We start from the raw sequence: 16,533 nt of genomic DNA on the forward strand, positions 1-16,533 counted from the left end.
TCTTTTGTCTCACAGGAAAACATGAGAAATCAAAAAAGGGGTTTCAGTTTGAATTTTTATTGTCTTTAAGTCTAGGTGTACAAAAAGCATGCAAAAAATAGCTTCTTTATATATATTGGTACATATTTACATCGCAACAACTGCATTCCATAGGGGTGTGCCATGCTTCTGTTTTTTGTATGGGCGTCAGGGAAGTGAGTACATTCAGAGACATGCACGGGACGACACGAGACAGAAACACAAAGGCAGCAGGCACCTTCAAAACACACACATCGGGACAGATGTCACACTGTCGTCCCTGACCTGACAGTATGCACAAGCTCACTCCCTCAGTCCTCCTCCCTTTGGGTACAATAATGACCTGAAATCATGAGGAATCAGTCGCTGTTGCTCACTTCCCGTGCTGCAACCGTGGCATCTGTAGCCATTGATTTTTCTACCATTTCACTCCAGTTGCTGAGCAAGAATCCATTTACACTGAGCAAAACCTCTGCCGAGGCAAGACTTTTGGCTATCTTCAAAATAGCGCCCAATATGTGCATCAAGACAGTGTTTTATGCGTTTATCTTTGGAGAATATTTTAAGTCTAGGCTTCAAATTGTAAAATTGGACAGGTTATCACCAAGTTCCAACCTTTAGGCAAAATTCAATCAAATGCAATCAATGCAGTATGTGCAGATGGCATTTAAAGGTCTAATCTGTGAGAAATGGCCAGAACTTGGAGGTGGCTACAAAACTCTGGAGGGGCAGCATTACCATTTGACACTGTGACACTGTGTACTGTGTACTGTGAAAACAGTACACGCAGATAGCCGAAGGGACGAGAACCCGACCTGAAATGGGCACCCAGTGGCGGCAGACTCATAACAACAGTCTACATCCACTGAGTCAGATTAGCTGACAGGAGCCTGCCTCGATGACAGGGGAGCCAGTCAACGCTGGCCTCCTGCAGGACACCAGACTGGGACTGAACACAGCCTCAGAGACCACCAGCCGCCAGTTTGAAGACAGGGGATACAGTCGGGAGCTGATATAAAGCAGCTCTGACTATGACTACAGGGATGAGATGACAAGGCAGGCGGAGAGGAGTGAGGGAGAGTCGGTAAATCAGCAGAAGACGACATCATACTGTGTGAATTGAGGATTTATTTTGACCGAACTGGTGGTGATTGTGAAAAGACAAACTCAGACTGTTTTGGTGGGTTTTTTCCATTTATGTAAAGTTTGAAAGATTTAACAAGGCAATTTCTTTGGCAAAAAGAGAGGAAGTCATTTTATTTTATTTTTTTTCAGTTTGTGGCAAATTGGTGTAAAACATCTCTTGTCTTGACATGTTACTTATTCCTGGCACTGCAGGTGCCATTTGTTAGATAAGTGTCTCATCTTTTGAGTCTCATTCCAAACTCAAGTTGGGAAACCTTGAGTATCATTATTGGACAGGTTGAGACTGGACTTTTCTTACATCTCCCAGCCTCTTGCTGACACACAGTGGTATTAGGAGACAGGACAGGCCGGGGCTAGCTTGTTAGCATGCTAACTTCAGCAGACATCTCTGCAACACAGTGCATTAATGTCAACACTGTTCTGGCCATCTTACAAATTGCCTCTTTAAACGAAGATGCAACTGCACATGGCCTTTGAGTTATGACTGATGTGACTGCAGTTTAGGTTTTTAATGTCTCAAATTCAGCAAAGATTGGCATCAATTTGTAGAAGTGGCTTTGCAAAACCAGAAAACATTGCTGAAATGTCTGCAGAGGTGAACAGATCCTGTATGAATTGACTGAAAAAAGGATCAGCTCAGGAATTACAATATTAAAACTTGCGTATAAAAGGTTTTCAAAATGGCCACACAGTAATGTTATCTGCAACAAAAACATCTCTCCCTCAGCCCATTGTCTCATTTTCTACCAAATGTAAATGAAATCTGTTTAGAAAATGTGGATATGTTTAAAGAGGTCATATTGTGCAAATTTTCAGGGTCATACTTTTATTTGGGGGTCCTAGTAGAAAAGGTTTACATGCTTTAATTTTCCAAAAACACATTTTTCTCAAATGGTGCACTGCTGCAGCGTCCCTTTTCACGCAGTGTCTTGAATGCTCCGTTACGCCTATGGAGTAAGACATCTCGCCTCTGTTCGATCTTTGCACATGCGCATTACTTAGTGGGCAAGATATAGCCAATCAGAGGCAGAGTAGGGCGGGTTCTGCCAAGCAAGGTAGTGTGATCTAAAATAACACCGCCACAGCAGTAGCAACTGTATGTCTGCTTATTGACTGGAGTGTATATATTCTATAATAAATATATAAATGTATAAATATATATTCATGTTACATAGTGATTTATGTAGTTAATGGAAGTAAATTCTTGACTCTAAAGCAGGCGTTTCAGGCAGTGCAGGAGCATCGTTTTCTGTGGACCTTTTACGTGCAAAAAAATGCCACATAACACAATAAAGTAAAGGCAAAAACCCCAAAAAAGCATAATATGACCTCCTTTAAAGTAAGGAAAAGGAAAGTGGGGCAGAAAACACGACCACTGTAGAGGTAAAGATGAAATTAAATACTATTAACAGGGTGTTTCATCATTCATTACCGTCTCGCCAGTGAAGATGTCAAACACAACGCTGCTATTCCAAGCTGCTCCTGCTCATGTAACGGGGTTTACATAATCTCTGCAGTAAAAACTCAGAAGTCCCTTGCTCCAGTTATACTGTACATCATTCACAATTCTGTTATTTTATGTATATGCAAGAGAAAAAAAACGAATAAAAGAAGAAGTCTAGACCGTAATCGCAATGCTGTGACATGCAGATTGATATCAAAGAGACTGTGACAACACACTGATACACAGCAGCTATGGTCTTTTACAGATGAACCTCGATCGTGAACTGTACAATGTTAAATGGTCGACAGGTACCAGAAGTGTTCTACGCACTGTAATCACAATAACTTTAATATGTTGTCTGTAAGTGGCAAAGTGCAAATACTTAAATAGAAGCAGTGTTTAAGCAGTGTTTAGACAGCAGGGGAATGAGCCGATAATGCACTGATGATAATGATATTGCACCTCTGACACTGAAAAAAAATGTACATACACACAAATGTAAAGCTGGAAACATTCCAAAAAATAAAATAAGTCTCATATGAATGTAACGAGTGTTAAACCGTAAAAATATCACACAACATTTTACACTTTTTTGGTTCAAACAGCCCTTCATTGAAGGTTACTCTGCAAACAGACCTCGGGCTTCTTTCACTTCCATCATCATCATCAGCAGAGAGAACGGAACAAAACTAATTAAATCAACGACAATAAGCCCTCATTACACATATATGACATCTCAGGCAATCAGACATTAAGGTATACATTTAACATCTACAAATAGATCTTTTACTGGTCCATAAAATAAAAAATAAAAAAGATAGAAAGCTTTACATTCTCCATCACTCACATAATATTTAAGTTGACACTTGTCTGTCAACAGCATTCGTGGTGTTTATGCATAAAGCCGCCGCCTCTGTGAACATTAATCCCCCGAACACAGAGGCTCAGTAGCAGTACGTGAAATGCACTCCTATTCAGCTTCGACCAATCCCTCTCCTTGCTGAACCTGAATTAGCAGCCCTCACCGGAGGATACCGAGGGCCGAGATTAATGGAGGAAATGCAAAACGCTGCACTCCACGTCTCTAATCAGCCACAATGGGGCCAGCACTCGAGTGGATGTGGAAGTGTTGTTGCTGTTGGCAGCCGGGCCCCAATCACGACATTGAAATGCTCCTTTTTCACCGCGGTTCGAGTGGTCGGAGCACTCGGATGGGCCAAACACGCTTCCTTTTTACAGAGCAATGCACCAGGCCTAGGAGGAGGAGGGAGTCAAATGGAGTTATGTAAACATTATCTGAGGACAGAGCTGCAGCGGAGGCAGAAATGTTCCCATTGATTTGAGTCGGCGGAGACAAAACAGCCCACACGCGAGGCTTTTTTTAAAGTTGGCCGACCACCTGGAAAGCAAACAAAGCACTCAAGTCGCAAATAAATTGCTTTTTCTTTTTCCATTGTGATCCAACAGGATTAGCATCTTAACTGACCAGCCACTGCAGCTAGCGCTACAAACTTGCAAAGGCTACCTGGATGTTCAAAAGGTCAGCCAGGACAAATCAGTGTAGTTAGGGACTGTATGAAAGTTACTGGGAGAGGTGGTCAAATCTTTTAAAATTGCCCAATTGCGCAACCCCATTGCATTATTAATGTTTTATTTGAACCCTTACAAAAGGTAATAAATAAGTAAAAATGAAAACAACTGCAACAACATCCCCCTTATATGTTTCTATATTATTATGAGCTGGTACAACACAGTCAACCTTTAATAACCAGAAGAGGCAAAGCACAAAGAATTTGGGGTGTTGTAATCTGTTTCTAATCAAACAGAAATTACATCTGATTCATATCTTATTAACATATTGTTCTATATCTATCAAATACACATTAATGGAGTAATGAAATTCCCAATTGCCACCAATGGTTAACAAAGCAAAAGGCTGAAACTGAATAACAGAATTGGCCAACTATTATATTCACTTTACTTTACTGACTAAAAAAAAAAAAATTTTTGTTATGATGCAGAAGAAACCGCTTCAATTACAATGTACAATTAACTGCACAGAAAGTACTTGTCCAATATTTGCATTAAAAGTATCCAAATGGATGCCGCAAACACGGTCAAAAAGGTTGAGATCGGTGAGCGGAATCAGCCGAGGCGATGCCGAGCAGACGATTCACGACTAGCCGTCACTCGAAGAGGACGCGCCCTAACTTTGCATTAATCCTCGAGTGAAATTCAAACGCAATTGTTTGAAACAGTTGTCACGAACGGTGAAACTGGCTATCTAATGTCTTGTACCAGGCTGTGAACATGTTTATTTCTGCTGTAAAGTCGGCCATTTGAACGTGGTCCTTTCACGGCGCTCTTGTGGGAATTGATTCGCTTTGGGAGCCAGCCTCGAGTGGCCATTCAAGGAACTGCTACTGGCACTTCTGTGTTGGCTTCATTTTTCAGCCCAAGAGACAGCTGCTTGGCGACTATAAGCGCTAAAGAAATACAAGTCCACTTAAAAGAATCTTCAATGCCGACTACCCTCTCCTCAGCGAAAAAAGAAACGCACAAATTCCCTCCCCCCTTTAGAACTCCCTCTCCCCCAGTAATTTGCGTACAGTCCCTTAGCCTGGACAACTCTGGAGGAGCAGATTCATTTTCTTCTAGAAGAGGACAATGGGATTATTCACGCCTTTAAATCAGCTCTGCATCTAAGAATATCGGTTAACAATAAATGCTAAATTGGAAGGGGAGTAATTCAAATGACAGGCAATAGGAGTAATTTACATCCTTCTTTCAGTATATTCACACTCAACGTGACGTCACATACGCTGCAGAATGTGCCAGTTTTGTCACATTATATAGAAAAGAGACAGTGTTATGGGGAGAAGTTGACGGACGAACACACATGGAACGCAGTAGAAGAAGAGGTGTGATGTGAGCCCAGACACAAAAATGATGACACATCACACAGCGTCAAAACTTGAAACGCAATGCTGTCCTTTGTGTGTGATCATCCTCAGACAGCTGACTGCCTTTACTTCCTGTCGGAGAAGTCCAACCGGTCAGGCCCGAGAACAGTGAAGGCAGCACGGGGAGGACTCAGACCTTTATCAACGAACTCACGAGTAAAAAAAGCTACCAATGGCACATGTACAGGGAACGGGGCTGGGAGACGATAACACTGAGGACACCTCGAGACATCTATGTACAATATCAAAACGACCGTTCTTCCAGCATAAATAAAAAGCCCTGTAGGTCGCTGAAGAGACAATGTGGTGTCATTTACATGCTGATTATAGAAGAGGGTTTTTTTTTCTCTTGACCAGGCTGGCAATGACTGTGACAGGTGGTCGCTGACAGTCTGACGATGACGCTTGACTATTAATCATGCAGACTGGTTCTTAAAAAAAAAAAAAAAAAAAATCTGAGTTTGTCAGCTGGCATTACACTCCAATGTGGGAAAAAAAAAAAAAAAACCTGCCAAACATGTTCTCACATTTCTCCCACAACAGTAATTTCAGCTGTTAATGATCCAGAAATTCAGCAGAGTTCCCCTTCTTATCGGTCCACCGATGCCAGACAAAACAGTAAGTGGTTGAGCGGTCACGATGAGTGTCGACCAAAACTTGGTGCCCGGAGACTCCACATTGGTGAAGGACAACGGGTGGGAAACTGGGGTGAGAAAAAGGAAGCTTGAGCATACACAAGTCTGAATGCTAACACAAGCGATTTACCGGATTTAAAATGTTGAGTCTCTCCGGTGTGTTGGAATGGTACGCCTATAGTGTTTCACAGATTCGAAAGGAAATGTGTGGAGGGGGAGAAGGGGTTGAGCGCGAAAATGGTCGGAGAAAAGAGGACGAAGACAAAGCTCTGCCGACGCGACAAAACTCAAGAGGGCTCGTCTTCGTGCAGGTCCTCCAGCTCTCCCTCTCTGGGTCCCTCTCCTGTGCTGCTCTTTCTGGGAAAAAAAAAAAGAGAGAGAGAAAGAGGCAGAGAGCAGTCAGTACGAGCAGCTCTGATTTCAACCTGGACGACTGCTGGGAGATGAATGTTACAAGACAAAACAAAGAAAGTCTTATCAATGTGACAAAGCGTTGAATGACAGCAGCGGGGTGGGGGGTGGGGGGTGGTAGGACAGCTGAGGGGATGGCTGCTCCGTCACTTTTCGTGACGGAGGGGTAAGCAAGAGTTGAGCGGTCTAAAGACGATGATATGAGCGCAGCGGCTGGTAAGATGTTGGACAGACAGCGGCGTTTGGCAGACTGTATTATTGCACAAAGTGTTACCTGAGTGAGGGGTGGAGTTTAAAAGAGGGCCGGAAGGGCCACGAGTCCCTGCAACAAAGTGGGAGAAAAGATGGAAAAGTCACAGACGGGGAAAAATGTCACCTGAGCGGGTTAAAGACATGTGGGTGGTGGTGGTGGAGATGACCTCTGCCTGTAGAACATGTAATGGTACGGGATTGTAACGATCGAGGCTCCTTTGAGCCGAGAGAACGAGGTTTTTTGTTCTCTTGATCAGCCAAGTCGTATCTAAGGCGCATCCTATTTACTGGAGCAGTGAAACAGTGTTTCCACCTCACTGGAACCTTAATGATCGATCCAGGTATTAGTCAAACCACCAGGTGTTGCCAGGGAAACAGGGTTATCGTTCGTGAGAACACGTAACAATATACATTTCAACGGTTTTGTTATGTTCTGTTCTGTCCTATTTCATAACATCTTCTGCGGCTGAGATTGGGGTTTAGGCGGGTGCTTAGAAAAAGACTGTGGTGATGTCATCATGGATACCTCAGCTTGGACTGTAAAACTTCAAATCTTTGACACAAAGTCACAAACTGAGAACGGGTACTTAAGTAAAGTAATATCTACCAAAAGACGTTTTGCGTTCTTTATGGTTCTTTTCAGAGCCTTACAAACTCTTCTCTGCAGGACGCAATACTACAGTAAATCATAAAGATAATACTATAGTAGCTACACTAATCAGATTATTATCTTTTTATTTGTATAAAGATGACATCACAGTCAGGGTGATAGGAACCACTATCAGACATCCACCTCTTGCACCTGCCATTTAGCCAAATGTTGAAAGCTTCAGCAGCAGCTGGGTTTTTGGAAGTAGATCATCTCCTGCGGCTGCCCATGTTTGTTGTGGTCGATGGACCCATATGTGTGCATTACTAATGTCTCGCAGTGACACAGATGGTAAAATTCTCCATGTAAGCCATAAGGTTGTTGTTTCAGGGGCTTTTTCTTTACATAGCTCTCCCATTAATCAACAGGGGTTATTACTCACAACTGCAAGAAGCTCATGAATCAGAAAGAAAAAAAAAAAAACACACGCTAATGAACACAGTGAATGTTACATTTCAGGGCTTCATGCTACTGTGAGCCTTAGTCGTACAATGCCTCTTGTGTTCTATCATCCAGCAGGGGGCAGTGTTGTTTTACACCCCCTCCACATCCTCGGAAAAAACACGTTCACCTTTAGACTGCAGCTCTGTGCCTGCCTGCAGTGCAACAGGGGAAACCTCGGCCTAGATAGAGGAAAAATCATCTCATAAAACCCTCACAATAGGAGATTAGAGTCTGGCCTACTGTGGCCCGTCTTCATGGCAAAGTCTGCTGGACACATAACACAGATTACTGTCCAAGGGCACACGCACTACAGCCGGGAACAGCTATAGTTGCTCCAATTTGCCCTTGGCTGTACTGTACTGTACTTGTAATACAACGGGATAAGGCGATTGGCCATTTCCTCTGTGATGCTTTCAAATCATGTGAGAGAGAGTCCAAGGTCAGCTCAAGGCCCTGGTGAATCTATCATTCTCCTTTATACCCTTTAAAGCTGAAAGCAACACACAAAGAGACACTTATAAAAGCTGTAAGCTCAACTGAATACAATGAAAGAATGAATTATGGTGCTATGGCAACCCGAAGCAGCAGCAGCAGCTGCTGCAGCGATGAACGTAAGTTAACCTGATACAGAAGAAAGACGAGACAGGTGTGAAGTGCTGATCAACCGTGTGTGCACATCTCTGGCAATCTCTGCGATGAGAATGAGCCTGTGGGGTTTTGACGTTTTTATCCTCATGGGTGAGACCTGCTCGATTTTAAGTGTATGAGGGTGGTCGGGGCATGGAGATGACTGTCAGGCGGCTGGACTGTGTGCTTACATGAGCAGGCTGCCGGGCGCAGACATGGACCGCTCCTCTCTCCTGCTCGGACACTCAAAGGGGTTGCTGAAGGAGCGCTTCCTCAGCATGGCTCTGACCAAGATCTGAAACATTCACAAACACAGGATTGGCTATAAAGATGTGCTATAAAAAGGTCTCCTTCTCTCTCAAGGTTACAATTCTGCACAGAGAATACAGTCGATAGATTTAAGAGCCGTGTCACGTGCAGGAGATCAACATGCCGTCAACTGCACAAATAATGAAAGGCACACACGGAGGATGCTTTTGCACAGAAACAGGTGAGAATAAGACTATTCAGTGTGTATTACCGAATGGTACAAAAAAGTGTATGGGGCTCTGTAATCAATACTTTGGCGATCAGTCTGATGTGAAGATATGTTAGAGTAAACTAACGACTGGCTTAACACAAAGGTTCCACATAGCCTATTTTAATTTAGAATACATCACAATTGATACCTCTTCTGCAAAAGGGGACTGAAAGTATGTTTTTGTCTTTGTCTTTTCACTTTTAGATTTCAGTGATTACGAGGCACCCCTGCCAGCTAAGAAGGTGAACCAGGCTGCCTTCCAAAAATTGTGAAATCACTCTGTGTGGCTGCATTTTGTCACAATTACAGCTGAAAAGAGGGCTGCAGTGCCTCTCAGGGCTTCATCTCCTGGAAATGATGAGCGTAAATATTTGATTTTGCCACAAAGTGCTTGGTGAAAAGAGGCAGTCAGGGTTCTCTTACCACTGCAGAGAGGCTGGGAACAAACTTGACCGAGTTCTGGATGTCCTCCTCGGTCACCTCCACCACCGAGCAGTGCTCCTCCTCCAGAGGCAAGGGGTCGCTGCCTCCCTGGGTCACCCATTGGTCCATCTGAACACACACACAGACATACAACAGTGTCATAACATGGAGACCCGCTGTAATACAATGCAGCCAAAATCCATAGTTGGTAAAACAATGAGAATCGCACATGTATATCTTAGGTATAGGACCACTGGCTCTTAATGTTCGGCTGTGCATGAATATTTTAGGATATAACTGATCTTTCTCTAAAGACAGGAGTACTGTTTAGAGTCATACTTGAGCATCTTCTACCAGATAGGCAGCCATCTGTTTCGATTTTGATTTTTATGCTCCAACTGCAGAGACCGGCAGTAGCTTGAGACTGACAATCCATCACAATTTGTTTGTTATCGTCAACAAATCTCACAAAATGGCCAATAACAACAATGTGGTACTCAGTCTCCCTGTGCCGACTTCCCCAGCTCATCTGCGGCTCTCAGCTGAAGCCCATTCATCCCTACTGAGGATCTTTAAAGAACAGATCAACTTCAATTGCCAGAGAAAAGGCTCAGTAATGTCCTGAAACAGCTGTGCACAGTAGTTTTTTCTTCAAATGCTACTCAAATAGGAGAGAGGACTGCGTTCATTGGGCACTATCAATCTGAGATTTGTTGTCCTGGCAGGAGGCGTTTCCTGAATTTCCACAAACATGTCATTCCTTGTAATCCGTGTTTATAGAATAGAATAGAATAGAATTACTTTAATGATCCCAGACTGGGAAATTATTATATATATTATTATATTATATTATACTTGATAGAGCAGATATTTTGTAGGTGTAAGAATGTTTGTATGTATGTCTATGCACATGTTTCATTATCAAAAGCTCATATTGATGAAAGAAAATTTAAATAACACATCTATAGAGCCTGTACAAAGGTGCAGAATAAATTCATATCTATTCCTTATTGTTAACATTATTATGATTGTCAATCAATATTTGTTTTTGTTTTGTCAGGTCCTAAATGATTGTTTTGTTCATCTCTGTGTAAGAATTATGGCATTTGATTCCAGCTTCTACCAAGGTTTGTCAGCCAATGGCATACTGCTGTTGGTTCATCTACGCTTGCATGTGACAATATACGTTCATTATTTACCTATTACAATTGTTCCTTGTGTTCCTGCTTTCAAAAGTATCCTGACATTAAATGAAGTCCAAGAACTTGCGAATTGATTTTTGTACCATAACTGGAATTAAAAAATTGGTGTAGTTCAACTTCTCAGTGAATTATTTGTTATCCCCACTGACTAAGGGTTTAACAAAGCGCCATCTTGGGCATTCATGATGTCTGACAGCCTAATTATCTCTCGCTCCATAAACACAAACAGAGTCTCTGGTGACTCACTGACACATGGTTAGACTCTGTGATGGAAACACGGTGGGGAGTGGAGACCGACATGTGTCCATGGCTGGCCCTGGACCTGCCCGCACCTTGCCGAGTCAAGCGCAGCCCTCCATAGAGACAGACATGTCTCATCATGCCCTGCAGCTATGCAGCACTCCTAATGAACCCCATTGTATACACCGCAGTGAGGTCACAGTCTTCGTAGCCAATCACATCAGAGGAAAGCCTAGTCATGTTGCGTTAAAACATTTACAATGAAATCCTCATTATGATCACTCCCAGGCTAGCTGCGTCAAACCCCATGGTCTCATTAGACATCTGTTCCGTTCTCCATGTTACCTTTATCTCAGGGATGGTGATCCTGTTGTCAGGGTTCTTGTCCAGCATCCGCAAGATCAGTGTCCGCAGCTCTTCGCTGATCTTTGGCCTGCACAACACACAGGATAATGAGACGGGATTGTTTGCATACATGTGTTACATGGACACCAAAGTCATCCATGGCCCCATTAGCTAGTGCACGCAAAGCTTTTCAATGCTACGGTCTACTATAATTGTATTTCACTCATAAGTCAAAGCATGGGACAATTTTTCAGACCAGTTTATTTGGTTTTATGTACACTAGAATTTGGGCTAATCGTACAAACATCTCAATGTCAAATACAAATGTCAGAGTAGAATCAAGGAGAGAGAAAATGGACCCTTTAAAGCTTTTTTCAGTGCCTCAAGGTACCATTTCACTATGTGCCAGATTGAGAGATGGCAGGAGATTAAGGTAAGACTGATCTTCTTATATAAACTACCTTTTAATGAAGGCTGTTAATAACAATAAATCAAATACAAAAGAGTGACATTTACTGTATTAAATATTCATACTAAAGCACGCAGCAGGACATTAATCTCCTGTGCAGTTAGCCACTGTGTTCATTATACACAGGAAGAAAGTGATCGCACATTCTGTCGAGTGCCAGGCAGAAAGAGAGTACACAGACAGTCTAACTTTCTAACCTCTGAGAGAAAGCTTGTCACTTGTCACTTTCACTCGGGATGCAGTTGAATGTATGCTCAACTGAGCAGCAGTATGAATGATGTAATGTGATTACAAAGATGATGAAGATAATATAATAAAAATAATCCAAATTAAAGCAGTAATTCCCAACCAGGGCTGCCTGTGCCCATGCTAAGTAGCTCAACTAATAAATAAAAAAAAAAAAGAATCCAATTAAAAGCACTACATGTTGTGACTGAGATGGTGAGAAAAGCAGTTAGCACCTCAGCTAAGAGATTGTGAAAGGTAGCCAAAAATAATGGCTAAACGGTTTGAATGGATTGCCGGTTAGCTAAAAGAGACAGACAAAATGGAGAAATAGCTTAAAGAATAGATAAATGTGAAGTAGATAAATTAATGGCTAAACAGTTAATATATTGGACTAAAACTAATGTGTAAGCAGTTAAAAACAGTTAGCTAGCAAAAAGTGATAAATGGTTAAAATAGTTTGCTTAATATGATGAATGGTTAAATAGTTAGCTTAATGGGATAAACAGTTAAAATAGTTAACTCAATGTGATAAATGGTTAAAATAGTTAGTTTCATGTGATAGATGGTTAATATAGTTAACTCAATGTGATACATGGTTAAAATGGTTAGCTTCATGTGATAAATGGTTAAATGTAAGCTTCATGTGATAGATGGTTACTATAGTTAGCTAAAAGTGATAAATGGTTAAAATGGTAAGCTTCATGTGATAAATGGTTAAAATGGTAGGCTTCCTGTGATAAATGCTTAAAATAGTTAATTAAAAGAGATAAATGGGTATATTAGTAATGGATAAATAAAGTAGAAATTGTCAAATAATTCATAAAAATGAACGGCGAAACATTTGAAATAGTTGGGGATGTAATGGTGGATTCCAATAGGCTCCGGGGTTGTGAGGGGCATGTCTGACAGAAAAAGGTTGGGAGCCAGTGATTCAGAGGACATTTTGTTGGGACTGCTCTGAAATGTTTGATATGGTAATATCTAAAACCTCATCAAAACAATCACAGTTTCCCATGCGTATTAACGATGCATCTGGGTGAGATGTGCCTAAAAGATAAAAAAATGAAGTGAATGAATGTATGATAAGTAAAATAAGTTTATGTGAGCTCACTCATTGAGCACAGTGACAGTGGCAGCCCGAACCAACCTATAGGATAATGGCTCTATCAGCGCTGACAACACGGAGCAGCTAACTGTCATTGATTGGCTCAGTGTAGAGATGAGTCCATTAGGTGATGTGATATTCTGTTCGGGACGAGGGCCGTGTTTAATGAACAAAAAGCTTTCGTCTTCGGCCGCCGTCTCTGGGCGGAAAACGCTTACCGCGAACAACATGACACATGCTCCAACTGCCACTCGCAGCCCCATCACATTTTCCGTGTTTATACTCGATCACTGTGCGTTTCCCTCAGCCTATCCCCACTGTCAGCCTCTTCCTGGCTTCCTGTCTCTGTTTGTTCTCTCTTTCTCTCTTCTCTTCCATGTTTTCAGAGGGAAGATAGGATAGGAGGCACATATCCAAGCCACCGATGCCCCTGTTTGCTTTTTCCCCCATTGCTTGTTTTGGTCACATACAGGGGACATTTACTGTGTGCTGGCGCTGGCTGCTGCGACAACATATTCATATTCTTATAGGTATAATTTGCAATTTGCAAAAGAGAAAAAGAAAAAAGTTTTTTTTTCGGGGGGGGGTTGCTTTTGGCGACTGAGATGCAGAAGATAACAAACGGCGAGGACAACAGCTGTGGGCAGCAGGTGGCTGGAACATCGATGCTGTCTCGTTTAATAAAGCGGATGAGATGGAAGGACACGGGAGATTGACTTACGTTTCTGGGAACTCCACAGGCCTGGTCCTTATCTTATTGTGCAAAGCCAATATGTACTCGTCAATAAATGGGCACTGCAGGTGAAGCAGAAAGAAAGACGGTGAACAAAAAAAAAAAACACAAGGAGGGCACATTGAATTACTGCTGCGCCTGAGAGAAATATTTATCTCGAAAAGACAACCAAGAAAAACAACAACAAAAAATCCTGATAGATTGCTTTTCTGCTCGGCGCTGTGACCAACAAGCATGGCCGTCTGTGAAATAAACACTTCGCTGTTACCTTTTGTGGAACCAGATGTTATAAAGTGACAGAGAGACAGGGAAAAAAAATTTGCACACTTGCCTTCCCGAAGATGAAACAGTAGAGAGTCACTCCCATGGCCCACACGTCCAGCGCCTTCAAGAGAGTTGCCACAAGGAACATTTAATGTGACATGGTGGCAAAGGGGCTGAAAAAACATACATCGCAGAGATCCGAAAACAAACAACGTTGACCGGAGTCGGCGCAGATGGCCCCCCCCCAGTGATTTATGGGACTTTTTTTTTTAAGGCTTGTTTGTTGGGGCCGTCTGATACGCCAGAGATGGATGAGTGCGATCAGGTGGAGGCTCGTTGTCTTCCCATCAGCCCCTCCCTTCCTGTGCGAACAGCTCTCTGAGAAATCCATTTCTATTGCTTGATAGATGCGAGATGATGAAACTTGCCCTCGTCACCCGTGTAATCTATCTGAACGTCGCAGACATTCCTTATCAGGCACTGAGCTGTATGACCGCAACGGCCTTGATGCAATACTGGGACCGAGAGCTGAGGGGGGTTAAAGCGACATATGAGTTTCGGATATGAAATATGTCACTGCTGACTTACAACAAATGCACGAATGGTGGTGCGTGATAGACGTGGAGCTCTCTGGGTACGCGGCTAAAACATCAACGGGTAGAAAACAAGACTCATCAAAGAGAAAGGGGGCCAGTGTGACTGCAAAATATTTCTTTAAACGTCTCTTGCATCCCTTCTGTCTGCTATCTAATATTCTGCTCTAGCCCCCTTTTTTTTTTTGAGAGACTCAAGGTCCTTCCTCGAGCAAATCCATCCGTCTGCCAGTTGTGATAACCACTGGAGGAAGGAACATGACCTGACACTATAATGGATAGTGAGCAAGAACAGGATGTCAGGGTTGAGCTCGGAGGGAGGGGGGGGAATTCTTGGTAATGACAGTTATACTGTGCAGGATTTTCCTAAAACACTCCAAAAAGTAATCGCTCTCAAGCATCACTTACAACCCAATGAAAGGGTGGTGGTGTCTGCCGGTGTCCCTCGCCAATCGCAGCTCGCAGGGCGTGAGGTGGGGACACTACAGGAATGTAGCGACTAGGTTATACTGCTGTCTCTCCAATGGATGTATAAAGAGCTGCAGGTCTGTGCGGCTCTTTGACCGCGGGCAGGGCTGAGCAAGGCACACGCAGAGAGTAATTCTAGTTTTTCTGCTTTGCGAGACTCCGCATTATTGCCGTAACCAAGGCTCGCCTTTTCTCTGCCTTTGTTTGGTCACACTGAACTAAGTTACCACATTACTGTGGTTTGCGCCTGTAATGTTGCTCTGTGGGCTGAATTGTGGGAAATTTCTCTTTTATTTGACCAGTGAAGGATCTGTTTAGCCGTCAGACCGCGAACGCTGTCACACCGACACACCCATGTTCCGCTCCTCAGGCTTCTATGTTAACACAGATGCCGCCTCGACTCTGCCGCGGCTCTGATACCATCTCCGGAGGCGGATCAGAGCCGTGGGGAATCTGCCCCCCGCGCTCCACATCGAAAACTTTCACACAGACGGCGAGGCGGAGAATTGACACATGATTCCCACATTGAAAGGGCAGTGTGAATGGGTATATCATGGACGATTGGTGGGCTATCCTTGATAAACATGACGGATCGTTACCTGCGGAAACTCCGGGAACAGTGTCATGATGTGAAACTTTACCAAATCAATACCAGGCATGTAAAACCAATAGCCTCGTTCCATTTCTTGACTCTGGTAATGGGCCTGTTTTTTTTAGCTGCATTACTGGCTCCCTGGTTATTAGTCCCAGCTAACACACAGGGGGAAAAGACTGACAATGACAATTTGTTCCTTGGATTAACGGGGCGGCGAAGGTCTGAAAACTCATCTTGGCTTAATGGTTCTCTTTTTCAAAATCGTGACTTTAAGGCTCAGGCCTGCAGCTGCTGTAACCACAGGAGTTTAAACCCAGGCACACTCACTGACTTGCACAGATATAAAAGCACTTCAATTTTTTTAATGTATGAATGAAGAGCTGACTCACTTTTCCACTGAAGCTCTTCCGGGTGTCAGAGAGGGTCTCTGGTGCCATAAACGCAGGAGTGCCAGCAGTGCTGGACAGCAAAGCATCGTTGCCCTCAAACTGGTTGCTCACCCCAAAGTCGGCTATCTTCACATGGCCGTCGTCGCCGAGTAACAAGTTCGAGGGCTTGATGTCCCGGTGGACAATTTTCTGGTAGTGCACTGAGGACGAGAGAGAGGAAGTAAACCGTCAGATTTTTAGAACTAAGGCGACCTCGAAGCTGCCGCTAACAGAAGCAATCATGATGATTCTGTCATCCTTGGATTCTCACCAGTAGAGAAGCATTTTTGCAGGCCACTTGCTCTTTGTCTTTAAGAGTGCATTTTTCTTA

General features: G+C 43.1%; 1 protein-coding gene across 6 annotated transcripts in view; it reads right to left on the minus strand.

Moving 5' to 3' along the window:
* Window positions 1–41: 41 nt before the first annotated feature.
* Window positions 42–16,533, minus strand: part of camkk1a (calcium/calmodulin-dependent protein kinase kinase 1, alpha a) — a 72,055-nt gene continuing 55,563 nt past the window's right edge. For 5 of the 6 annotated variants that reach the window (XM_030438747.1, XM_030438750.1, XM_030438748.1 and 2 more), the window contains 8 exons: window positions 16,164–16,363; window positions 14,186–14,239; window positions 13,843–13,916; window positions 11,320–11,407; window positions 9,533–9,661; window positions 8,781–8,884; window positions 6,892–6,939; window positions 42–6,563 (listed from right to left, as the gene is read on the minus strand). In XM_030438747.1, the coding sequence (XP_030294607.1) occupies window positions 6,494–6,563; window positions 6,892–6,939; window positions 8,781–8,884; window positions 9,533–9,661; window positions 11,320–11,407; window positions 13,843–13,916; window positions 14,186–14,239; window positions 16,164–16,363 (767 nt within the window). In that variant the 3' untranslated portion in view covers window positions 42–6,493. The remainder of the gene's footprint in view (window positions 6,564–6,891; window positions 6,940–8,780; window positions 8,885–9,532; window positions 9,662–11,319; window positions 11,408–13,842; window positions 13,917–14,185; window positions 14,240–16,163; window positions 16,364–16,533) is intronic. The other variant, XM_030438751.1, reaches the window with a different exon arrangement.

Source organism: Sparus aurata, chromosome 13, assembly GCF_900880675.1.
Source record: "Sparus aurata chromosome 13, fSpaAur1.1, whole genome shotgun sequence".
Classification (NCBI taxonomy): Eukaryota; Metazoa; Chordata; class Actinopteri; order Spariformes; family Sparidae; genus Sparus; species Sparus aurata.